A 27,148-nucleotide genomic window follows, 5' to 3' on the forward strand; every position below is an offset into this window, starting at 1 on the left:
GCTCCACCAACGTCGCAGTATGTGACTGCTCCAGTTCCAAGAAAATCGCAGTGACATTTCGGAGCAGTTTACAAGTTTAGGACATCTGCGCTCGTGAGTAGCAATAGGAGCAATAGCAGGCAATAGTGTAAATTCTGAAAATGCTCCTAGCCCCGTCGCCCGGTCAGACTGTTCCAGTCACAGTCGTCGCAGGTCGCAGTCGACTGGAGCATAGTACATTGAGTATATTCTGTGGACTGGAGCTGTTGGGAGTTTGGGAACAGGAAACGTTGCAGCGTTCGCTTTTTCTTTCATGAATCTAAATAAGATATTTATGTATTATATATTAATCACAAACAGATGTTTTTGACAAAGGTAATTTTTAGCTTGTTAGTATGTTTATTTGTTAGTTAATTTTGTATCTGTGTTTTGTTGTATATCCTAAATCTTTTATTTGATCTTATACATTCATATAAGTTTTATTATTTATATCTATTTTTAAGGTCTGATGATGGCTAAATAGCCGAAACCGGTCACTAATAAAGAATTTTTTGACAGTTTCGACTTTGAATTGAATATAACATTAAGTTTTTACCATGGGCCACCACTCTGTGAAAATGAACAGACTCTTTAAGATATTTATAGCAAAGTGCTTGGTACTTAGAAACACTCAAATTCTTCTGAATAGACTAAAAAATATAGCAACATCTATCAAACTAAGACATCAGTATAGTACCGTACAGCCGCGATTTTAAGAGCTCTAGGGGCCCGTAGTTCGGAAAAGTTCGAATCTTGTTCGCAAGGGCCCGGGAGGCTTGGGGCCCGTCGGTGACTTACCCCGATTGCACAGACGTTAAAATCGCCACTACTGATCGAAATAAAAAACGGCGTCCAGTTGGCTTGGAAATGACAATCGATAACATTCCCTATAAATTTTACATATAAAATGCCAGCAATCTTCATTTCATAGCTATCGCTGACGCCGTTTTTTTCGATCATACGATATAAATAAATAAAAACTAGACGATGATGTTGCCTATCATAATCACACCTATAGTCCTGTACTTTTTTAGTAAATGCAACGAACGGTGCCGAACATCGAGTGCGATTTTTCGGAGCAATTAACCTATAAAACTACATTTTTAATTTATAGGTTAATTGCTCCGAAAAATCGCTGCTACTTGTCGCAGTGCTTTTATTGGAGCAGTCGCAGAGCGTAGCAGCTTCACAAAAATCGCAGACTGGCCCACCTCTATTCTCCACTAAGAATACCTACATTGAAGCGTTTTATGAGTTGTTGCCATATTGTTGAAATTTCCATACTTGGATTGCTAAAGATTTTATTATTGTTAGAAACGAATACGGCCTCTTTAAATTTGCGCTTTTTTCCAATGGGGTTCTTTGGGGACAACCAGGGCTTCCGACCAATTTATGTTGTGGTGCTTGAACCATACATGATCTACAATGCCCGACTTCATTCTTTCATCTCTTTGCGTATGTTTTTTAATGTTCGTCAAGTCGTACATGTAGAGGACGTTTTGTCTCTCCAAAATACGACTCATCGCACTCGCATGGTATAAACCTGATAGATGCACTCTTTTTCTTGGTTTGATGATTCCTGTTATGTTTTTGTTAAGACACTTCCTAGAGTAGTCCTAGCCTTAAACACAGTTTTAATTTTATACTGCTTAGCTATTCGCCTGATCTTCTCAGATGTTCCTTTCACAACTTTGATAACGGTCAGTGATACTTCTGACCGAAACGTTGTGTAAGTAAAATAAAGACAATGGAAGTCCAAAATTCTTTTAGTTTTAATTCTAAAATGTTACATTCTGAACGATTGAATCCAATATTCAAAAATGTTCAATATGGATTGCTTTCCAACACCACTCGTTCGGTTCTATGTTAAAGTGCTATTGAGGTGTTACAAGCTTTTTCACTCTCCTGTACAAATTGTTGTGGCGTTTTATGCTAAGCGACCACACTAACAAATCGACTCTCACCGAGTGTCACCCAGAGAAATCCAATCAATTACGCCAACACCTAAGCTCATACTCACGAATAAAAAAAAACTTAAACTTAAACTTAAACGCAAATAGCAAACAAGAGGTGGTTGCAACGAAATTGTGTCATTGATGAAGCAGTGGATTCATCTTTATAGACGCGAGAACCCTTAAAACATTGTAAAGTCGGTATATTTTATATATCAACATAATTTCTAAAAAATTAAAGTTTATGTTATATCTACATCTTATCACAATCATATTAAGCTTTTTATACCGTTTATTGTGGTTTCATTGCGTCTTTCGTTAATTAGTTGTGTTGTTTGATGCTAGTTTGTTCTTATATGTTTTCTAATTTCGTAGTCCCATCTTAGAGGAGACCCCTAAAGCGTCTCCTTCGTATTTTACACCCGTTTTTTTCCTCAATATTAAGGAAATATCTGGGAAAACACTGCAACCTGTAAGGTCTATTGTGTTTATATCCCCTTTCTATGCCTGCACCGATTGTTGCGATTTGCGATATTGGTGCGAATGTAATTTTGTGGTCTATTGAACATTTTATAGTAAACAGCGATTTAATTTTCTCTTTAATATTATTTACTTATAGAGAAGGTATTATTTTCTAAGGCCACGATCAATAATATACCGGGTGTTTCTCAAGAGTCACAGGGTTACTTCTATAACTTTTTTTATTTCTTTCTGATAAAAAAACCAGATAGAGCATACCAATGCTAGTATACGACATAAATTAGGATTGATTGACGTATTCAATTGTTCTCAGTCACTTCCTGTTTCATAGGAAATGACTACAACTTTTGATTTTTAAATGACACCCTCGGTATTTTTTTACTTTATTCGATAGAAAATGATATTGTGAATAGAATGGCAACTTTTGACATTTTCGCTTGAAAAATCGTTTTTTAAATTTCAATCTAGAATGTCATGACTGTGTTAAAAACACTAATTTTAATCAAGATGCCTTGGAAAATAGATTTGATCGTCTATTGTTTTATAGTGTCTTGTCCTGGCCGGTTAAAAGATGCCCAAATCGTATTTTTAATCATATCTCAATTTTTTCAAATGGAACGAGGATGGCTCATTGGCATATTTAGAAAAAGCAATTTTTTACAAATAATTTGGTTTGGTGAATATTAAAATCACAATCGCAGATTACAATCGCTGCGATTTAAAAATCGCCATTGCAGTTTCAATTGTGATTGGAAAATCGGTAGAGAAAAACATAGAGATGAGCAAATATATCTATTAAAAATGTTATTAGGCTTCAATTTGATGTTAAATTCAATTTAAGTTCAACTCATAATACAGAAACAAATATATTCGTGAACGTATGAAAATTTCAACAACATATTGAAAGCAAATAGTAAATAAAGAACACAAAAAAAGATTTCGTTCGATTCTCCGTTACAGTTTTCTCCTTAACACAATTATTTATCTTATTCAGACACAGTTAGGATGCCTTTAATGCATCTCATAAACCTAAACCTGAACCATCACAAATCATCGATCTCTGGCAGCAAAATTGTATCCGATCAAACTTCAACAAACGTAACATCAAAAAAATTTATTTGAAGGAATGCTACTTGAAAAAACTGCTCATCGCGTTATCGATGTCGGCGTCTTGTGACTGTTGCCTGGCTGATTGGCCGTTTAGGTACCTATAGTTTGATTTCAGATAATGCAGATTTTAATGTGCCATTTATGTTTTTTTTATTGGATTTTTTTTACATATTTGGTATACTCTAAGAAGTGCTCATGTCCATTTTTCAATTATTAAAGTGCCTATTTAGATACATTTAAAATTAATTAATTAGTGTATAGTAATTGAATTATGGGTCTGTTTATTTTTTATGAAATGTATTTTTTTTCTATTAAAATAAACAGCTTTACTTACAAAATCGCTAGCTAGCCATTTTTAAATACAGGCTATTAATTAAGTATCTGACCAACTTCAGAAGGTAATTCTTTGTGTTTTTAAGGTAAAAAGTTAATATAAACATGTGTCCGGAAATGCATAATTTTAAAGATACAGGGTGTCAAGTCCTAATAGACATTTTTTTATTAATATTTCAAAGATCCGTTGGCCGATTTTGTTGAAATTTCGCCGTGTTGTGAATTTTGATAAGTTAGCACTAATTAAATGATAATAATTATTATTTACAACAATATTCAAACGGTAAAAACTTATCAACTTATCCCAATAAATATTTGACAACGCCTTGGATTCATTTGTTTTAACGCCTGTTGGCGGTGGAAACTATGCAAGCTTTTTCTTTGTCCTAAGTTGATAATTAAAAAAATAATAATCATATAAAAAAATATGGTAATTAGTATAAATTTATTATTTATGTGATTCTGCTCTTTCTCGTATAATTTGCCCCTTGTTTCTCATACGGAAATAGTTAGATTAAAATAGCCAAACTGTACCGAACAACCCATGCCTTGACATATTTTCTTTTAAAATAATATCGCTTTCTTTATCCGCCGGTCCAGACTCGACCTTGCCCTATTCGCTCATCAACGGCTCTATCAACTTAAGTACGTGTTGACAGGCAGGTTATTGAACCCATGTTGCTTCTAGCATGTCGTTTTTTCAAAGATGGGTCCCATATAAACGCGGCCAGAAGTATTTTCAATACTAAAATCTCAAAATTGCCTCAAGAATTAATCATACGGTACGAGCCAGTCATATTTTATATGTTTCTCCCCTATCGACTATACGTTTCGTGAATTTCATACTAGAGTCGAGGCCCTGCTCCTCGCTGCCCTATCTGCAATCTCGAAACCGTAGGTTCCTGTGGCTACGAGGTTTATTTAACACTCGGTGGGCGTAGCTCTCTGTCAAACCCATGTTAGCATTACGTTATCGTTTGCCAGTCGGACGGTCCCAGAAAATCGTCGTAAACATCTACGATTTCGTGTTGTTGTGAACGCACCGTGACCTTTTCTTAGGAGAGATGTTAATATAGACTCAAAAAAAAACGAATTATATCATAAGAATTGCAATATTTGTTACGATAATGGTATAGGCCATGAATTCACCTTTCGGTTATAACAATGATCTATTTTATTTACTGACTTATTTGAAGGGTCGGCCGTAACAACGTTGTATGTAACATTTTGCTGAAATGTGATGTTTCCCTAAAACAAAGTTTTATAAGCATATTTGAATGTATTGGCGCAACTGGAACCGAAAAATTTTGCCCAATGTCTGGCAATAGGGCGACCTTCAGTCAGTGCCAGCCTTGCATTCCCGATAATAACGTTGTACGTGCGTTTAAGCGCTTAGTAAGAGGGCGGTGCAACTTTCACCCGCGGATATTTCCCACTTAAATAGGGGAAAAAAAGGAAACTAAATATAGAGAACTGGAAACAAAACGCGAGAAAACGTTCAAGAGATGCTGGAGAGCAATATTCTAATTTATCTAGTACTAAGATTTTATTTTGTAAAACCAGTTTTTTGAAAATAATGTTTGCGTTATGTAAGTTCTTTCTTTAAACCTTTATTAATAAAGTAAATTTATTAAAAAATAATTTGCTTTAATTTAATATACATTGCTTACGTGTAACAACGTTGTAAGTTACATGAACATACAACGTTGTTACATGCATTTTCCACAATAATGACCTCTATAGTTGGATATTTCGTAATAAGCTTTTTTAAAAATTATAAATCAGTACAGTTATAGCAACTTTAGTAAACCATACTAAATACGAAGTTTTATCATCACCTAAATGACCTCTTATCGTTTTTCGTGATTTATTCCATTCACTTCTTTTGTTATATACAACGTTGTTACGGCCGACCCTTCATTTGTTGAAATTAAAATTAAAATGAAATTAAATTAAATGAATGCTTCCCTTCCATAAAAAAAATCAAGGTAGTCAAATTAATAATATTTAGCATTCCTATCTGAGCTTCTACCGGGTGCGTCTCAAAAGTGGCTCACCCCTATAACTTTTTTATTGTTTCAGTTGAATAAACGATATAGTATGTTAGTATATGACATAAATTAGGATTGATTGACGTATTCAATTGTTCTCGGTCACTTCCTGTTTCACCGGAAATGACTACAACTTTTGATTTTTAAACGGCACCCTCCGTATTTTTTTACTTTATTCTATAGAAAATAACACTTAATAGAATTACATATTATATGTCAACTTTTGATATTTTAGCATATGGTTTATTGTTTATTTGAAATTATAACTTACGGTTCGTAACGAAAATTTGACTCGAATTACCAAGTGTGTGGTATCAAATTAATCGTAAAAAATGCGTTTTCCAAATATGCTAATGAGCTATCCTCGTTCCATTTGAAAAAATTGAGATGTGATTAAAAATACGATTTGAGCATTTTCTAACTGGCCAGGATAAGATACTAAAAACATTAGACGATCAAATCTATTTTTCCAAGGCTTCTTGATTAAGAATTAGTGTTTTTGCCATGGCACTCTAGATTGAATTTTAAAAAACGATTTTTTATTAAGCGAGAATGTCATTTTCAATCAAACAAAGTAAAAAAAATACCGAGGGTGCCATTTAAAAATCAAAAGTTGTAGTCATTTCCGGAATGAATGAATATGTCAATGAATCCTAATTGACGTCATATACTAACATACCAAATCTCGTTTTTTTTTATCTGAAAAAATAAAAAAGTTATAGGAGTGAGCCACTTTTGAGACGCACCCGGTATATTAGGAACTTCCAGAGAACGAAAAAAAAACGCCGTCAAGGTAGGGAGTTAGAGAAGCAAACGAGGTAGGCCTATTTTCAGCAGTGGCCTTCAGTAGCTAGTTGATGATGATGACCAAACGATAAAAAAAACGGCGCCAAAGACGGCTGGAAAATGACAATCGATGATAACTTTGGCGAGGTTAAGCCCAAGAGTTCATTTACTTGGTCCGTACTCTTCCTCCTTTTATAATGGTGCTTACTGCCAGTTGGCCTTAAGAGTCTATTACGCTGTACTTTCGGGTCGCTCTCAGGGGTCGGGTAAAGCGGGTGTCGAAAAAAATATATATTATATTTCAGAAATCTGCCTAAGGCTTAGCCCGATCCTGTCGTGTTAAGCCATACCCAAAATTCCAAACACGCGTGCTTTGATTAAGGCTTGATTAAAGTTTGCAGAGCTTCAGCATTTGCCATAAAATAGCAAGCAATATGTTACAAAACCATATAAATTATATATCACTGTAACCGCAAAACTTCAATCTATTTCCGTATTTTAACGGAATTTTAAATTAAGTCTTCATATTCGAGAAAATTTAGTCCAAACATAAGGAATATTTTGTTGATGTTTGACCATCAAAATCTTAAAAATAAAGAAGTTGTCTAAAAATGTGCTACAATACGGATATAATATAATCCTTTATCTTTAATTTCCTTCCTCATTTGTGTAAAAATACCTAGCCAGTTTTACATAAAACGTTAAATGCCAAAAGCTTATTTTGCTACTTTTTCGGGCTAGTGAAATGGACTCTTGTAATTTATTGCTACTATCTGTAATTTGTTTTTAATATTAAGAGGGTGTAGTTTAAAATTCGAGAAAATATATTTTTTTTGGAATTAGGTTTGTGTGTCTGAAAACGTTCTATCCTTTTTTAATCTATCTATATCGCGGTGTGTTAATATTTGACAAGTTTTGTGTTAATCCTTTAGTAAATGACGTCTCGAGATTGGCCTCGCCAAAATTATCGTCGATTGTCATTACCCAGCCGTCTTTGACGCCGTTGTTTTTTCGATAATACGGTACAATTGTGTTAACATAACAAATTTCACTCTCATTTACATTAATACACAAAAACACTATTTAAAAATGTAAGGCACGTATAAAGGCGGCATAAAAAAAGGTACGCTCCGCTAACCATCATCAGCAGATGATTACAAAATCTACAATTAACTTTTAATCATCTGCTATGTGCTTCATTTTTGAAAACATTTTTGAAACCCAGATAGAAAAAAAGTAAAATTCAGATCAGATAGATATACAAAAATTCCCGTGAAAAAAATCGGTTTTCCGTGTGTTAAATTTCGATTTTAATTAGAATATGATTTTCACGACCCCAATGAATCCCCAAAAATATAATTACTCAACCGCAATTAACACTGTTCCCACCAGGGATATATGTTTTTTTGCAAATAAATTTGCTGTGGATATTGATGTTTGCAGAGTAACATAAAGGGTAGATAATGTTATTACGGGAAAAAGTATGCCATCCTCTTTACTGATATGTGACTTTGTTATCGCGGTTGCGTTATATTCATTTTATTCTATAAATACCATACGAGGTGTACCAAATTTCTCAACAACTGGATTTTTTTTATTGTAGTAAGCCAGTGGCGTATACAGGAATTTATTTTAGGGGGGGGGGCAAATCAAAAAAGTAATATAGAATTTGTTTTTAGGCGCCATTTTTAACCCAAAAGCCTAATATTTAACACAATTTACAGTTTTTAGGGGGGTCCGGAGCCCCATGCCCCCCCCCCTCTGTATGTGCCGCTGTAGTAACCTTATAGTAGGTAAGTATAAATTTGGATAAGTGATAAAAATTAATTAATAAAACGAGACAGTTTCGAATTTATTAAACTTAGAGAACAAAAATAAATAATATAAAAAGACGAGGCAAACAACATAAAATTGTGTGAAATATCTTCAAAAATATTTTTATGTTAAAAAAGTTTTCAAAAGTTTTACCAAATTATTTCTTCTTTCATCCAAAAACACGCACTCAAATTCTTTAAAAAATTGTGGGAAATTATAAAACATAAACATAATAAAATTTAACAATATTTTCTTAGTTCAAAAGTTTAAATTTAATTACAGTACCATACAATTAAGTAGGTTATTTGACACTTATAACGATAATTTGTAATATGAGTAAGAATAATGTCCTCGTAGACAAACAACTACAATTTTAATTACTTCAAGCAGCTGCACTAAAAAACTGACTTAATTATGCATTTTCATTTCTGTTTTAGCATTAAAATTTGTATAAGTACGCGAATATTTCCAAAACAGTCGATTATAGTTTCAGTCACACCATTTCATTTGATTTCAATTCTAATTATTTTTAATTAAAAAATATATATAAGGTGTCTAGATAAATATATATTAAAAAACATTCTTGTCGATTTCAATTATAAATTTTTAGTTATGTAGTTTTATAAATAACTGAGCTGCTGTTTAAGTAAGTGACACTAGGCAGCCAAGTATCATTAGTAGTCCAACCAATATTAGCATCCGACATGGAAAAGTAGTCCAACCAATATTAGCATCCGACATGGAAAATAAAACATAAAAGTTTATTTTTAGTTTTACTATAATTGACTCTTGGTAGCCCAACATACAAAGTACAAGATGTTAAATTTAATAAAGTAATAAAAATGAGCTGTGCATGATAATCATTAATATCTCCCAGACTAATTTCACAAAAATATATGAAAATTATACATATAGCTCTATCAAGGTATAAAGTAATCAGCGTAAAATTCCATTATCGACAAGACCAATTTAATTTGAATAAGTAGATAATATAAAAATGTATAAAATATTATAATGTAGATCATTTTATGGTTATGTTACCAATCGCAAATTATATAAATAAAAATTATTTTCTGGTGACATATTTTTATATTTTAAATTGCTCACTTTTGTGTTGTTTTAAAAACTAACTTTTAAGCATTTGCCCAGACAGGAGGATATTGTAGGTATAAATCCAGCCAGAAAACAGGTAGGTAGATAACCGTTCTGACCTGTGGTTCTGACCCTTGAATTCGACCGATGGTCAAGTGTGTTCCAAATAATAATTTATGAGTTTTAGCCAACTACAAAAATAGACTCATAGTTAGTTTTGAATATTTACATTTTATATATTCCCAAATGCACAAAAACAAAACACTAGAGGAAATTATGGTATTTTTCAAGTACCTACTATACGTGCTAATTTGTCAAACAAAAATGTATTTTTTAAACAAGAAATGTTTAATTTTTCGACGCAGACAAAGTATACCAAATAGTTATTAAATAGTGTAGCCGGTAGCTTAAGTCATGGATTTAGTTATAGTGTGTTTAGTCTATTTGGACGCACTATGTAAACTGTATGAAACAGAATATTATCTCCTAAAATTGAATTTAATGTTAAGGTTCGTTCCAACAAAGCAAATAAGTATTCTCGGTACGGTAACGCCTGTAGTGCGGTCTGCGCAGTGGGGAAAATGCGTTCCAACCACGAGAGAATCTTTTAGCGAACTTTTTTTGGCTATTTGCTGATCTCTCAAGTTTTATTTGGTATTTCTCGTTTGTATACATATTTTAAACAAAGATTTCTTTATTTTCGGACTAAATATGATGAGTAGCGAAGAAGACAGTGATACTGAATCTGTGTATATCACTGAAGATTATTTAGAACTTTTGCGCAATAAAGCAAAGGTAATTTCTTAATTTGCGCTCAATAAAATCCAAAATTCGTAAACCCGTATACCTACCAACTCGCATTTCATTTTGTTAATTTGTCAATACCGGCGATCCCAATTACCGTTCTAGGACGGTAAAAATTTGTATGTTGGAAAGAAGCTATATACACAAGCGCAAAAAAGAAGTTAACTTAAAGTAAATGTACTTTCTTTTTTATAAGCTTTTTTACGAATTCTTAGGAACAAATTTGTCGTAACATCAGCCTAAAGTTAATTGAGAAAAGGATTCATTATTCGGCAAGGAGTAATCGGGTATCGGAAAACACGTTAAGCTTTCCGAAGGCACAGAGTGGTACCGTGGCGAACAAAAACGAGCGTTGATCGCACGCAGAGGGTACTTAAATCGGCGCGACAAAAGCCGTTCCGTTCAGCTAGAAATAGATTTAAGCTTTAATGCACGGCCAATGGTATGCCGATTCGGTTCTCTGCCGACGTAGCCAGATTTTCAAACATTTCCCCGTCGCATACCTTTCCACGTAAATTCCGAAAATTCCTCAATCTGTAAAATGGAAACATAATAACCATAAGCAGGATAGAAATAAAAACAAAAATAATATGTGATACACGATCACAATAATAGACGTTCACTCAACGTTCCAGTTCAATCCTTATAATAAAATATATAATAAAATAAAAATATTTTACATGAATTAATTGTGTAAGCTACGTCAATCAATACTTTATTTGTCAGTTTTGTTCACATTTCTTTTAACAAATTTGAATTCTTGTGAGTTTTGTGTGCTTTTCTATGTTTATTTTATTGTTACGGGTTCCGTGGTTCTTAACTAATTTATTTTTCAACCATAAACACAATAACTAACTGAAACATTATTTTTGTGTCCAGAAAGTTCGTTTATATAACATCCGGGATTTTTCACCGACGTGAAGGAGTCGGAAGCATGTATGACATGTGTGTATTCACCATTTCCAATCCCACAGCGATCCGCTTCTGGGGCAAAATCGGACCGGAGCCGGATCGGAAACGTGCATGATAGGTGTGTCCCGGCCTTTACTCTTTAGCGGTTGTTAGTTTCCCTGAAAGATGTCGCTACACTCCTTGACATTATTTTTTTTAATACTAAAGTCTATAAATCTGAAAAAAACACATTGCGTTCGGACTTCTTATGATTTTTAGAAAGAGGCTTCATGATGGAAGTGGAGCAGCTTATTTTGTAAATGTAAAAACAACTGAAATAAAAATGTCTATTTCATTGTTTTCTCTAATCAAACAATCTTACTTTTTCTTATGGTAGAGTAAGAAAATTCTTTAACCACATATCTTTAAAAAACAAATGCACATAAATACGTAATATTCCGTCAGCCATATCCAATGTAGAAACATTATATCGTTGGTATGCTTATCTTAGAATTCTCTGGATATCACATAACCATTTAACACCAACAGTACTACATACATGACTTAAATACTAAGAAAAAAAGCATATAATGTTTTATGGTAATTTCTAACCTAACAACAGTAGAACGTGTATAAGATTTCCATAACATTTTATACGCGGTAAACTTTTATTATCGCTATAAAAATTCTTAATAAAAAAAATTACAGGTATCCAAGTTCAATATATTTAATATATTTATAAAATAATCTGTAGGTAGAGATTAATTCTTAATGACCAATAACCAAGTATGTAATAACTGTACCGCCAAATGTAAAACACAATAAAATACGAAATATATCATAGAGTACACGCAAACAAGGACATCCATTTTAATTTAAACATATCGGACAACTAAACAAGTAAATCCTCTTATTAACAATAAAAAACAATAAAATCAAAAAAAAAGGAAAAAGAGGCAAAAAAAATTATTAAATAACGTCATCGACTAAGCATAAGCACATGCAAATCTTCACAATACCACCAAAAACAAATTAAAAAAAAAATATATTAAACTAGCGTGTACCAGCGACTTCGTTCGCGTCGAATTAATCATTTGTAATGCTGATGATAAAGCAAAGCAAGAATTTCCATTAACATACAAACTGGATAAAATTTTCTCACATTTATGTTAGCATGAGAAAAAACAATATGGCGATATTATTATATAACTTGGTAATATTTAAGGGGTAGTTTCATCTCGTTGGAATTTGACTTTCGAAAAATCCGTTTGCCAAAAATAAGCTTTTTACGTCAAGCAGTTTAAGCAGAATCGTGGTTAAGAAATTACCCAACTTTTTGGAACCTGTATGATTTTTTAAAAAATTTCAAAAAATATGTAAAAAAAACAAATCAATTATGCTTGTCCAAGCGTTTTCCCGAAAGACTAACCGTTTTTTAGATAATAAATATTGTAATATTTGGGGGGCGTTTTCGCCCTCTTGGAATTTGGGATTCGAGAAACCCCTCCTTATCGAACCTCTACACCCCACAGTCAATTCGTTTGACAAAAATCAGCTTTAAACGTCAAGCAGTTTAAGCAGAATCGTTATTACTCAATGGTCATATTTTATGAAACACCCTGTATAAATTTATAAAAAATCTTAAAATATGTAAAACAACAAAATAAAATATACGTGTTTAAGAGTTTTTCCGAAAAACTCACCAGTTATTAAATAGAAAATATTTTAATATTTGAGGGATAGTTTCACCCCCTTAGAATTCGAGTTTCGAAAAATCCCTTCTTATCGAACCTCTCTACACCCTAAAGTCAATCTGTTTTCCAAAAATCAGCTTTTTACGTCAAGCGTTTTAAGCAGGATCGTGATTAATCAATGACCAGATTTTTCGAAACACCCTGTATACATTTTTAAAAAATCTTAAAATATGTAAAAAACATAATAAAATATACGTGTTTAAGCATTTTTCCGGAAACTTGACCGTTTTTTAAATAAAAAATATTGTAATATTTGAGGGGTGGTTTCACCCACTTGGAACTGGAATTTCGAAAAGTCCCTTCTTATCGAACCTCTACACCCTAGAATCAACCTGTATGCCAAAATTGAGCTTCTTACGTTGAGTGGTTTGAGCAGGATCGTGATTAATCAGTATGTCAGTCACTTAAGGATTTTATATATCAGTAGAGATTTTAATATTAAAAATCTATAGGTATACCTTGAATGAATATATATTCTCTTAAAACAAAACCGTGGAATACCTAAGCCTCAAAAATTACTATCCAAAAATCAAGGCCAGAAGATGACAAAAAAATAAGAATAGAAAAATTACAGTAAATTTCCAATAAAAAGAACCAAAGAAAATCTTAAACAAAAAGAGGCTCACCGTTGGATGCCTAAACTTCAAAAAGACCTAAGTATTAAAGAACCTATTAAAGAAATTAAAACCAGAAGATTAACCAGAACAAATAAGCAAAAAAACACAGTAATGTTTCAAGAGAAAGAATCAAAAAGAAAATCTAGACCAAAAAAAAAGAATAAAAAAATATCGTAAATTTCACATATATTGTATAATAAAAACTATAAAAAGTACGTATAATAAAAAGTAATGTAGAATATGCTTTTCAGGGCGCAGTTTTTTGCCCAAAAACCGAACATTTAACCCAATTTATTGATTTTAGGGGGGACTGGGCCCCATAGGCCCCCCTCTGTATCCGTCCCTGGTATCTCTCTTGAATGGATAGACATCTCCGCCGTCGGAAATAAGAATAAAAAACGAGACAAAAAAATGAGAAAAAAATCAGCAAACAAAAACTACAATAAGTTTCGAATAAAAAGAACTAAAGAAAACCTAGAAGAAAAAGACTCACCGTCGGATGCCCATAAGCCTCAAAAATTACAATTAAAAAAAAACAGAAAAGAGAAACAACCAAAAAATCTAGACAAAAAAACCCAAAGAAATATAGTAAATTTCAATTTTGAAAATCTATACCTATACCTTGAATGGGTAAATATCTGCCAAAACAAAACCGTCAGATACCTAAGCTAAGCCTCAAAAAAATTTTAAAGTAAAAATCGTATACCTAAAACTACAGAACATTTGGTTCCTGACAATCAATAAGTATATCTTGAATGTTGTATATCTCCTAAATAAAAACCATCGGATACCTATACTACCTCAAAACTAAAATCTAAAAAATCTAAACCAAAAAAAAAGGAAAAAGAAACCACAGAAAATAAAAAACAACAATTATAAAGGTAAAAAAATAACCATTAAAAACTACAGAAAATTTGGGTCGTGATAAAATCAATAAATAATAATTATACCTTGAATGTGAATCTCCTAAATCAAAACCATCGGATACCTAGTCCTCAAAACTAAAATCGAAAAAAAAAAAGAAAAAAGAAGCCACAGAAAAAACTGAAAGACCCCATCGTCGAGGAGGAGGATGACGCACAAAAAATCGGTCGGTCTCGGTGCGACGATCCTGTCTCTCTCGCAGGCAGGAGCGCATGCAAAGGTTCACTGTACCACCGAAGGTAAAACACAATAAAATACAAACTATATCATACAGCGAACGCGAAGGCAAGGACGTCGACCCAGCGCCGCCGCCGCTGCTGCTGACTAGGCACGCCTCCGACCGTGGCGGAACCGGCTCCACGCCGCCACTGGCCGTTTATTTTCGGAGCCTTTTGTCCGTAGTGGTAGCAGGGCTGATGGGGGAGAAATGCCGAATATCTAGCCAAAATATCGCAGCCGTCGCTATACAGTATCGATCCGCATTGGGAAAATCACAGTATAAAATATACCGGGTGTTTTTCAGAAGTGGTTCACCCCTAGGTGTATCTTTTTTATTTTTTCGGATAAAAAAAACGAGATTTAATATGTTAGTGTACGACATAAATCAGGATTGATTCACATATTCAATTAGTTTCGGTCACTTCCTCTGTTTCACCGGAAATTCCCACAAATTTAGATTTCTAAATGGTATAAATAGGTATATTTTTACTTTATTTGAAAGAAAATGACATTAGCATATCATATGTCAACTTTTGATATTTTCGGTTAAAAAATAGTATTTTAAATTTCCATCTAGAGTGCCAGAACAATAAATACAACGACAATTTGCCTCGAAATCCCAAGTATGTGGAACCAAATTATTCGTAAAAAAATGCTTTACTAAATATGATAATAAGTAACCCTCGTTCCATTTGAGAAAATGTAAAAATACGATATAGGCTATATATTTTTTAACTGGCCTAGAAAACACGAAAAACACACAATGAAATCTATTTTTCCAAGACTCCTTTATTAAAAATTAGTGGTTTTAATAAGCAACACAATCATGGCACTCTAGATTGAAATTCAAAAAACTATTTTTTTAATTAAAAATATCAAAAGTTGACATATGGTATGCCATTCTATTCAGAACGGCATTTTCTATCAAATAAAGTAAAAAAATATTGAATTTATAATTTAAAAATCAAAAGTTGTAGTAATTTTCGGGGAAATAGGAAGTGCCCGAAAAAAATTGAATACGTCAAAATCAATACCGATGTCATACTAACATCACAAATCTCGTTTTTTATCCGAAAAAATAAAAAAGGTAGAGCGGTGAGCCACTACTGAAAACCACCCGGTATAAGTCTTTTAACCCCTAAAACATTTACATTGAACAGCAAAATAGCTTACGTTATCATATGTATTAACGTCGATTTGATAAGATTAAACCGTCTATATTTACAATATTGGCGCACTTGTACGGAAATGTGAAAATTGTAGGAATATGGTACCATATTTACATTAATAGTTACAACATTAGTTCGATAAGTATTGATATATATTTTTAGTATTAATTTAAGATACCTTACTATATGCTAAGAACGAAAATATTACCATAACGCGAAGACACTTTGAGAAATCAATGACTCTTTTTGAATTTCTCGTGCAGTAAGTTTAAATGCAACACTGTTCCTGTCAACTGTCGCCCAGTGGTAGACTTCTGTCAAATTTTGAGCTATCTACATAATTTAGTTTATGTCTGACAACCACTGAAGCACACAACTTCCTGATTTTTAACGAAAATTAAAAAAAGGAATTTGGTGCGCCGATTCAGCATACTTTTTGCGTATGAAAACATCAATGAAACCAAGAAAAAACTTGAGGACTCAATCTCAATGGTTAAGAAGTGGTTTACTGAATTCTGTTGTGGCCGTACTAGCACAAATGACACTGAAAGGTCAAGTCTGCTGTACCCTCAAGACAATGCACGGGTGCACACGTGAGTAGTCATTATGACAAAAATCCATAGAATGGTCTACGAACTGCACCATATTCTCCAGATTTGGCTTCCTGCAAGAGGACTGCTCATTCAGCCAAAAGTGTCCGCCAGGTGCATGCGAAAACTACTCGCTTTGTGACGTCATTGTAGCCCTTGTCATGGTTATTAGTCCTTATCCGGCAACCAATAATACACACACGTTCATTATTGGTTACCGAATACAAAAGTTCATTACCGTTCATTATTTAGTTTATTTATTTAAACACCTTATATGTATGCAGTATAGAAAATTAACTGTATAAATCGTATTAAATACTCGGATAATGCATTTTTAAGAACAGCAGGTCCCAGCATCACCTTTTGCAAGCATTCTTTTTAGAATACTTCCATATTTTGCTTTAAAATAATTAATAAACAAAATCGTGGGCACTTAGTATGCACTTTGTCACAATCCACAACACAAAATGAACGTATTTATACACTCTATAGCTCTAAAAACTTTAAAGACACCTTTTTCACATTTAAAATTGACAAAATAATTAACTCAAAATTCCTCCGCTGTTATCATAGTTTATCAAGTTTACCATAGGCAACTAATAAGTTATCAAAGTTTACCATAGGCAACTAATAATACACACTATCATGTCAAGGCCACGAAGGCTTTGACAAGGACTACAATGACGTCACAACTGTCAGGTGAAACGCGGGAAGAGGCGAACGTACGTCTTATGAGGATGAGCAATCCTATTAGTTTACCGTTCTTCGGCTTCCAGCAATTATTTTTTGTTTACAAACTTGAATAAATGGCTGAGACCTTGGTAAAGCCTTAAGCAAACCCATGATACAAGGAGGGTTAGATAAGATATTACGCATGTAGTGGGCGGAGCTTAACAAAAAAATTAGTATCCGGGGTCATGCGCGCTGAGAACCGATTTGCCACCGTCAGGGATCTTTTGAGAGAAGATATTGCGAGTTGGCGGAGTTTAACAGAAAATTACTACCGTCATGACGTCAGTGACGTCATGCGCGCGGAGAACAGATTTGCGACCGCCAAGGAACTTATCTAACCCTTATTGTATCATGAAGCAAACCTAATAATTGGAAGTAACAAAAAAATTGGAAAAATGCTAGACTAAATGTATCGCTAGGAGCTAAAGCTAAAAGGAGACTATGTTAAGAAATAGAAGTAACTTCTCAAACTGCCCTCGTAATAGGTTTTTATGTAAAAAATAACAAATCGGTGTCGTAAAAACGTAAATTTTACGTATACAATAACCTCGGTAACAGCCAGAGAATATCCAAATACGTGAGGTAATCAGAAAATGAGAACTTTAACCTTACGAAATTCTTTTTTGGTCGACGCTCTGTCACACTTGGAATTGTTAATTTCGAACTGCTTGAAAAACAAAACCATACCTTCCTCGGTACACAGACCGGAAATTAAGATAGCACTCGGTTGTAAAAATCTAATTCCATTAATTATTTGAACAATACCTTTATAAAAATAACATTTCAATCACCAACATTCAGGTTTTTGTTATTTTTCAAACAAAAAATCGTAATGTCTGTCTTATTGACAATGGATCAGCTATCTATAATAATAGAAAGAAAGTAATTCACAATTAGCAAAAAATGACAGTACTCAGTACTAAGAAAATAATAAATTCTCCTCAGAATATATTATACAAATCAACATCAAACCGAGCATCAAACATCAGAAAACTATAGTCTAAGAGCTAGCAACGTTTTCGAGAAAGTATTTTAAGACCCTGGCTCTTTGATATATCTTTTACTATGCTCTCTGGAACAGCATGCGGCCCGTCTGGCGGCCGATACCCGTTGCGTTCACTACTGCGCATCGGAAGAAGGTCCTATATTTTTTATTACTCGTAATTTAGTCCTATAAATTCAAGTATTGAATATAAATCGAACATGTCTCCATAGCGCAGTGCGTAGAGTTTCCGACCACGAACCGATGATTCAGAGTTCGAATCCGGGCCAGGGCAAAAACTTTTTTAATTTGTTTTCGTTTATATCCTGAAAGTAAAGTATTAAATTCTGGTGATTCAAAAAAAAACAAATATTGAATACTTTACTATCAGAATATAAACGAAAATAAAATAAAAAAGTCTTTGCCCTGACCCGGATTCCAACCCTGAATCATCGGTTCGTGGTCGCAAACTCTACGCACTGCGCTATGGAGACATGTTCGATTTATATTCAATACTAGAATTTAAAGAACTAATAAAAATATAGGATCTTCTTTTAATGCGCAGTAGGGAACGCAACGTTTACCGGCAGCCAGACGGGCCGCATGCTGATCTAGAGAGCATAGTAAAAGATATATCAAAGAGCCAGACGTCTTAAAATACTTGTTTTCCGACGTTGCTAGCTCTCGTACTACTATATCAACATGCAAATCAGCACCCAATACGGTTACTAGCATCAGCTAATACAGCCCCGCATCAACCCAAATCATAAACATGTGGAATGTGGAAGCTTCTCATCAATTACCTAAAGGAGTCGATTTGATGACATGTGAAAGAAAATTGAAAAGTTTTCATTTCTTGAGTTTTAAAGCCTTGTGTTAGAAGGATACGAGGTACTCTCATGATGTTCCCTATAAACTGAAAATAAACCAGTTTACCTATATAGCATTTAATACGAATTTTAGTTTGTATTTCCTAAAAAACTTCTACCTGACGGCCAAACTTCTCTACCTGACGATTTGAGGACGTGTTGAAACACGGATTTCAAAATGCTCTTGTCGCTTTTCGACCAAATTTAGACGGACCGAGATCTCAAGGTTTAGTTTAGAAAACAGGCTAGATCGTTTAATAATAAATACGGTTCTTAGAAATCTAGTTTTATGTTATATTAACTACAGTATGTCCACGGATTGTCTTTACAAGAGGAAAAACTTTTTTATTATTGATATTTTGAGAATGTATTTTTCAGTACGAAGTTTTTGTATTATCATAGAAACGCGTTTTTATTTTTAGGAATTAGCCCGTGGTTACATTGGATGCGTGTCCGTGCGTTTTTTTGGTCGTACGTGCACGGACGTGCACGCAGCAAAAAACAAACAAATGCTATCTACGCAGGCGGTTACATTGCATCGGAGTTTGCGCGTCCGTGCACTACGGTTCCCAAACCAAACCAGGAATCAGAAAGTTTGTCCCGGCGAAAGTTTTGCCTTGGCCGGGACCTGGAAACTAAAAAAGTGTGTACTACACACATAATATATTTTAATTTCTAATATTTAATGTTTTGTTTCAATTATTTAAAAGCTTAAAAATAATTGTCCCGGAATCGCCGATGCTCAAGTTGGGAACCCTACCGTGCACGTACGTTAATTTCCGTTGGTCGGATGCAAACAAACTGGTTTGTTTTTTAATACGTGCACGTCAGAGCGTTCAAATTTTTCTTCTCTGATCCCAATACATTCCCGAAAAATTTGAATATTTTTGAATACTATAAGTTTAATTTTATTTGGGATATATTAATGTTGATGGAGACCTCCTAAAATATTCAAAAAATTTGACCGGTTGCTGTTTTAATTCAAGAAATGTTTTACATATTTTCTTCTCCTCTTCTTGCATATATGTAAATAATAATAATTTTCTTCTTTTCATGAGTAGTTATTTTAACATTATATCCTCACACAGCATCAAAGCAGTGGCACTTGTTTTGACAAATTCGACACACAGGACACCATGAACGCGCATCTAATGTAACCACTAAAATAAAATAGTCGTACGAGTAAATCAGTCAGAGCTCGCACGTATAAAAAAACGCACGGACCCGCGTCAAATGTAACCGCGGGCTTAGCAAAAATTCAATAATATTTTCATGTTTTTTTATTTACTCTAAAACAGTATGAAAACTTAATAAAAAGTATGAACGGGACTAACCATTTTAGAACAAGCAAATTTTTTTATGAAGAATGCATTTTTCTCAAAATATCTTTTTCTTCCTTCTTCATACTAGGCGAATCGCCTGTTTGGTTTCGTCGTCTCTACCGGTTAGACTGACAAATTGTCGATCCATCGTTTTCGTGGACGTCCTAAGCTTCTGCGACCTAGCGGTGATTTATCGCGTGCAACTCCCACTATCCTTCTGTGGTCCATTCTGCTGATATGCTCGTTTCATTCTTTCTTTCTGCTGAGTACCCACTCATTTACATTTTCCATCTTGCATGCTCTTCTTATGCTCTCATTTCTCTCCCTGTCCAGAAGCGTTTTTCCAGCTATTCTGCGTAGTACTCTCAAAATATCAATAATAAAAAATGTGTTCCTCTTGTGAAGACAATCTGGGGACTTTAGGAAATAACGGCGAATGCAGATTCAGTGGGAAAAAGTTCGGATTTTCACGGGGATTTTAGCAGGACCCTGTTTTCCTCAGTAGATTGAAGCTAAGAAACAACGGCGAATGTAGATTTTGTGGGGAAAATAAGAAAACACCAGAACACCTTATCACTGAGTGCGCCGAAACGATAACCATTCGTGCCATGAACTTTGGTACGACTGATATTGGAGATGGACGACTGACCTCTGTAAAACCGTCTCAGAAACTGCCTTTTGTCAAAGCCCTGAGACTGTAAGATGAGTTATATCTCAAGAAAGGGAGATAATAGATACATAAGGTCGCGTTAATTACTCAACACTCAATACTCAATACAATCATCGACGATATCGCGACTAGAAAGAAGCAAAGCGAACTCACCAAACAACTCCAAAGGCTCCGTAGCCGATCGGCCTGTCCGGTTGTACCTGTTCCTGGGTGTGTGCCGGAGCGGCCGCGTGCTGCGGATGATAGTAGGGCTGGGCGGCGGCGTGCAGGCCCCCCTGCTGGCCCCCGGTGGCGGCAGCGGCGCTCGCCGCCGGTCCCGCCGCCGCCGTACCCTGCATCAGGCTCATCGACACGGACATGGGCAACCTCGAGCTGTTGAAACTTGGCCCCGCTACAGCCATGTAATTGGGACCCGCGCGGGGCTAATGATAGGGCTGATAACGATCCACGCCGCGTCTCGGAAACATCAGCGACTCGCTACTGATGCGGTGGTCGGCGGCAACCCTGCAAAGTTCTCCTGAAAGAAAAAAAAATATTATCAATAGGCTAAATGAGGCCATTATTGGGGGTGCGGGTATTATACTGAGGGGTTCTTAAATTCATCAGAATGCTTTCCCGTGGCCGGATTATTTCGCGGCAGGTCTTATCGCTTTGTGAACCTGCGCCATTGAAGCAGGTAGTGGCCAATTAATAACTGCTTGCAGGAAGCGGGGATGTCATTTGGCATCATGAAGCTATCCCGTGGGGATCTATTATGTTTTTTTTTATTAGCTAGTGCTAATGTTCATATTAACCTAATACAAAAAAAGTACTACTCGCGTTCATGAAACTAATGGGTCTCTAAACTCATAGCTCATCCTCAAAAATTTTACGAATATTTCCGCATGGAGAAAGAAATGTTGAAGTATATTTTCAAAATTAAAAACCATTGAAAAAAATGCTACAATTTTCAAAATATATAGATGTACATAAGATAGTTATGATTAAAATCAATTAATTTTTAATAATTATGTAAGTAAATAGCTTGAATTGGTCTAAAGCATAGCCTTTATTGAAAGTTTAGAAATGAGCCGAGCAGGGTAGATTAAGTTTGGGGAAGCGAGGGAGTTGAATTGGTTTCAAAAGGAGTAGCTGTGATAAAATTGTTGAGCGGATGAAGTGGGTAAGCGGCAAAAAGAAACAATAATTCAATCCAGTAAAACAGGGTTAAAGCCTCGGTAAAAGCAGTTTAAGCCGGTTGAAGCTGGCTGACTGGTGCACTATGACCACGCGCATACAGTTGTTCCTCTATTATTCATCGCTAGTCTGTCGCGATAAAGCGAAAAGCGAGAAGACTGTGGACGCACCCTTACATTACGCTCGGCTCAAATCAATCCCCGCCTTAATGATATTTAGTAAATAATCAGGGGAAAATACGTTATTATTTCCGTTCTCGTGCAACATTATTACCAATAAAACATATCCTACGTGTAAAAATATAACAACTAATATTATAATTATTGTTTTTTTCCCACTTACATGTTGGTATCAAATGTCTATCTAATTTATTCCTTTATTGTATCGACAAAAAATATGTAAAATTGTAAAATTTCCTAATATTTCATAAATTTCCGAAAGTTTCCGAAAGTATCAGAAATTTCCTGCAACAATCAAAAATTTCTGAAATATTAACATCACTAAGGCAGATTTATACCAAAAAAGCTATTAAATTTGGTCAAGCTTGTTTACGTTGTGGTGCGCAGCCAATACAGGCATCTACAGTTCTCTTTAAATAGTCTATTATTATTAGAATTTAGAATTAAATGAAATTAGAATCATATTTAATCTCATTCATGACTTTTATTTGCGTACAAGATGGGTCAAATTTTGATATCAAAACTTAAAAACATCAAATTCAAATTACAATATAATAGGTATCTACTTATTCTATTTTACTCCCGGTTCTACAGTTAGTTGGCATCGAATTTTTGACTAGATTGACAAACAAATCAACTAGACATACGTTGCCAAATTCATGAGCAAGAGCACAATATGATAGTAGCGGATGATAGGTAGGTATAGTACAATATATCATAAATTAATGCCGTAAATATTGTACAAACAAACAATTAAGTAACTATACGTTTCCATTATACCGTATGATTGAAAAAAAACGGCGTCCAGTTGGCTGGGAAATGAGAGTCGATGACACTTTTCGTGAGTTTACAAAGAAGTTTACATATAAAATGACAACGATCTTCATTTCATAACCATCGCTGACGCCTGACGCCGTTTTTTCTTTCAGTCATACGGTATAAAATACTGTATGATAGAAAAAAACGACGTCCAGTTGGCCTGGAAATGACGATCAATGACATTCCCCCGAGCATTCTCCATATAATTTTACATATAAAACGACAGCGATCTTCATTTCATAGCCATCGCTGATGCCGTTTTTTTTTCGATCAAACGGTAGAATGATAATAAGTATAATAATTTTGGAATTATGTTAGTTCACATTAAATAAATAGCTTTTTTGATAATTTTCTGCTTAGTATGTGGTACACATTTAGAATATCCAAGAAATATATCTAACCCCGAGTCTAACCCTAATATATCATTAATTGAATATCAATAATTATTGTTTTAAACTTAAAAAATGTTAAATATTTATTGCTTAACATTTGATAGCAAACCAGTTCAATTTACCAACTTTGAATAGTTCTGTTTCCTAATAATTAATTTCTTTCTTATTAAATAAGGTAGTTACAGGCATCGGTATACCCATAAAACTCACAAATAAGTACTCTTAATTAAAGCAAGAATAATTAGAAATTATTCTAAATAACTGATTTATCATCCTTGTAGAATTTAGGAGATTGTCGAGAGAATGTTAAGGAAGTTTTATTGTTTTCTCACAGTATCTTTTAAAACATGAAACATTCAGAATTAGCGAAATCTACACGTACAGGGTGGGTCAAATTCGACGCTTTTAAATGGAAACACCCTTTTCTATAGGAGATAGACAAAAACTAATATCGGTGTCTGGAGCTCAATTTTTGTCAAAAACAAGATGGTGAAAACCGCATATCGATATCTGTTACCGTTTCGGAGTTACGGGGTGTTTTTCAAAAATATGCATTTTTAACAAATCGCTGAAACTTTTTTGCTATGGAAAATTTTGTATTTCTATGAAAACATTTCCAAGGCACCTTTTTACGTAGAATTTAATGGTTTAAGTATATATTTTTTTAAATTAACAATTTAAGAATTATCAACAGAAAATTTGATTTTTTATACGGGACACACTGTATATTTTTAATTTATTGAAAAGAATTTAAAATTATCTTTCCAAAAATATAACACACTCGATATTTTGCTCGATTCCTCTTCGAGATATAGAGTATATAAAAATTCGCCCGCTTTAAATAAGTGGGCTTTGAACGGCACCGGCTCTAATGCGAAAAAATTCTAGCTGTGAGCATCAATTAAAACGAAAATAATATTTGCTATGAGAGATACAAAATTTTATAACAATTTAAAATATATTTAACCAACATGAACACATTTAAACTATATCTAATAACTATAGAAATAAATAGCAAACCAAGACATGAGATTTTGCTACAGGTGTTCGACATAACGACCGTCTCTGTTATGGACAGGCGAAGCAATTTTTAAACATTTCTCGCGGAATTCATTAACTCAGTAGGGGTGAAAGATACCCTCTCATAACTGCTAAGTATTTCTAATTCTTGTCTAGATTATACGGAAGAATAAGGAACCTTTATTCTTCCGCAAATATATTCATTAGGATTAGATCCATGGGCACTAAGTCAGACGGCCTCGACGGCTGGGATCTTGGTTAGCTATTCAATTATTCTTGAAATTGGCTGCAAAAATTTGCTGATAACTTCAGCGTTCAGAGGCGGTGCGTCGTCTTGCTGGAAAAATATGTTTTCGAGTTCCATTAAGGGCATATCATCAATAAGGGGTCCAAAGACTAGTTAAAAGTGGCGAACTTTTCAAAATTCTGTATTTCGAAGGGGATTATAACAAAATATCAAGTGTGCTATATTTTTGGAAAGGTAATTTTAATTATATAAGTAAATTCTTTTCAGTTAATTAAAAATATACCAGACACCGATATTAGTTTTCGTCTATCTCCTATAGAAAAGGGTGTTTCCATTTAAAAGCGTCGAATTTGACCCACCCTGTACATAAAAATATCATATTATCTAGGCAGGAGGTAGGTATATCAAGTTTAAGTATTAGCAGAGCTCAGTTTGCTTAATATTATTATTTTTTCGTCATACTATATTGTTATATTATTATAACATAAGCAAAATCAGAATGGAAAAGATGCATATAACGTCCGCCGGACGTTATCATAACGGCCGGCGGCCGTTAAGTTTCTAAGGTAATCGTAACGTCTGTCACCTGCAACAATGACTATTTATTGTCAGTTGGACTTTTCAAAAATTGGGAAAATAGACCATAGCGAGATGTCGCGAGAAATTCCGTTGGAAATACAGGAGGAAGCGGCTGCGGCTACTCAAAATTATACTTCCGACTATAACCAGAGAGAGATATCAGCAGGAATATGACAATTTTTTGAAGTGGCGGCAGGATAGAAGTATAAACAGCGTAAATGAAGCGGTATTGCTGGCTTATGCTAAAAGAATGTCTGAAATGTATTCTCCTACATCACTGTGGACAAAGATATCCATGCTGAAGCTTGCGTTGAGAGTATATGAAAACATCGACATATCAAGGTAAAAGCCATTATATTCTTCGATATTTAATCATACTCATCTAAATTATATTTGTTCATAGATTTGGTAAACTGTTCATGTTTCTGAGGCGCAAAAACGAAGGTTATTCACCAAAAAAGCCAAAGTTCTGTCGGAGAATGACATAAATAATTTTCTACTGGATGCCGATGATTACACCTGGTTACTCGAAAAAATTGTATTGGTGCTTGGTATTCTTGGAGCTTGTAGGCGCAGCGAGCTTTGGTCACTCACAGTTGATGATTTCGAAGATTCGGAGAAAAATATTCTTGTCTCATTAAGAAATACTAAAAATAAGAAAGATAGGAAATTTCTTATTCCAAAAACGGGCCTTCCGTTTGATGCCTATGGTTTATACAAAAATACATCAACCTGCGTCCTCGTAACTTTGACAATCCAAAATTTTTCATTGGTTACAAGAAAGGCAAGTGTGTTAAGCAAATCGTCGGTATACATACCATCGGGAGCGTACCGCAGAAAATTGCAAAATTTTTTGAACTTGGAGAATCCAGAACGTTATACAGGGCATTCATTTCGTAGATCATCAGCAACCATGCTCGCCGAAAATGGTGGTGATTTACTATCGCTAAAGGAGCTAGGAGGATGGGAGTCTTCAACAGTGGCAGAAACTTACATAGAAAAATCAGTTTCCAAAAGAATGAAAATAACAAATCAACTTTTTTCATGATAGCTCCAAAAATAATGTGTCTTTAGTGGATACAAATATTTGCCATTCTTCAGTAGCATCATCTTCTTCTATAAAATCTGTAAATCCCTGGGAAGGATTACAGATTTCTAAGAACAACAAGTGCACTTTTAATTTCCATGTTCATTATCATGAAAAATGAATTTTAGTATAAGACATTATGTATTTTTATCCTTACTTGTGATATTGTTCAATAAAATTTGTTATTAAATAGTAGTGTTTATTGCTCTAAAAAATCTGCAGTATGACGAAAAATCTAGAACGCAACACGGCCGATAACAAATAACGGCCTTGGCTGCTTATGATCCTCGGCTATCGCCTCGGATCACAAACTTCAGCCCGGCCGTTATTTGTTGTTTATCGGCCTTATTACGTTAATAACTATAACTTATTTACGGTAAAATCCACCTAAATATTTTACAAAATATTTTTTATGTTCTTGGAAAAAAATATACGATATCAATTAAAATAACTTTTTTAACGTTAATTT

The 27,148-nt window shown here is 34.2% G+C and overlaps 1 protein-coding gene across 1 annotated transcript in view; it reads right to left on the reverse strand.

Annotated features, from left to right (window-relative positions):
* LOC115879224 (serine/threonine-protein kinase NLK-like) overlaps positions 1–27,148 on the reverse strand; it is a 238,124-nt gene that overhangs the window by 208,038 nt on the left and 2,938 nt on the right. The window contains exon 2 of the mRNA XM_030895929.1: positions 21,334–21,697. Within this exon, the coding sequence (XP_030751789.1) occupies positions 21,334–21,581 (248 nt within the window). The 5' untranslated portion in view covers positions 21,582–21,697. The remainder of the gene's footprint in view (positions 1–21,333; positions 21,698–27,148) is intronic.

Source organism: Sitophilus oryzae, unplaced genomic scaffold (assembly GCF_002938485.1).
Source record: "Sitophilus oryzae breed Bouriz unplaced genomic scaffold, Soryzae_2.0 scaffold_1067_pilon_pilon, whole genome shotgun sequence".
NCBI lineage: Eukaryota > Metazoa > Arthropoda > Insecta > Coleoptera > Curculionidae > Sitophilus > Sitophilus oryzae.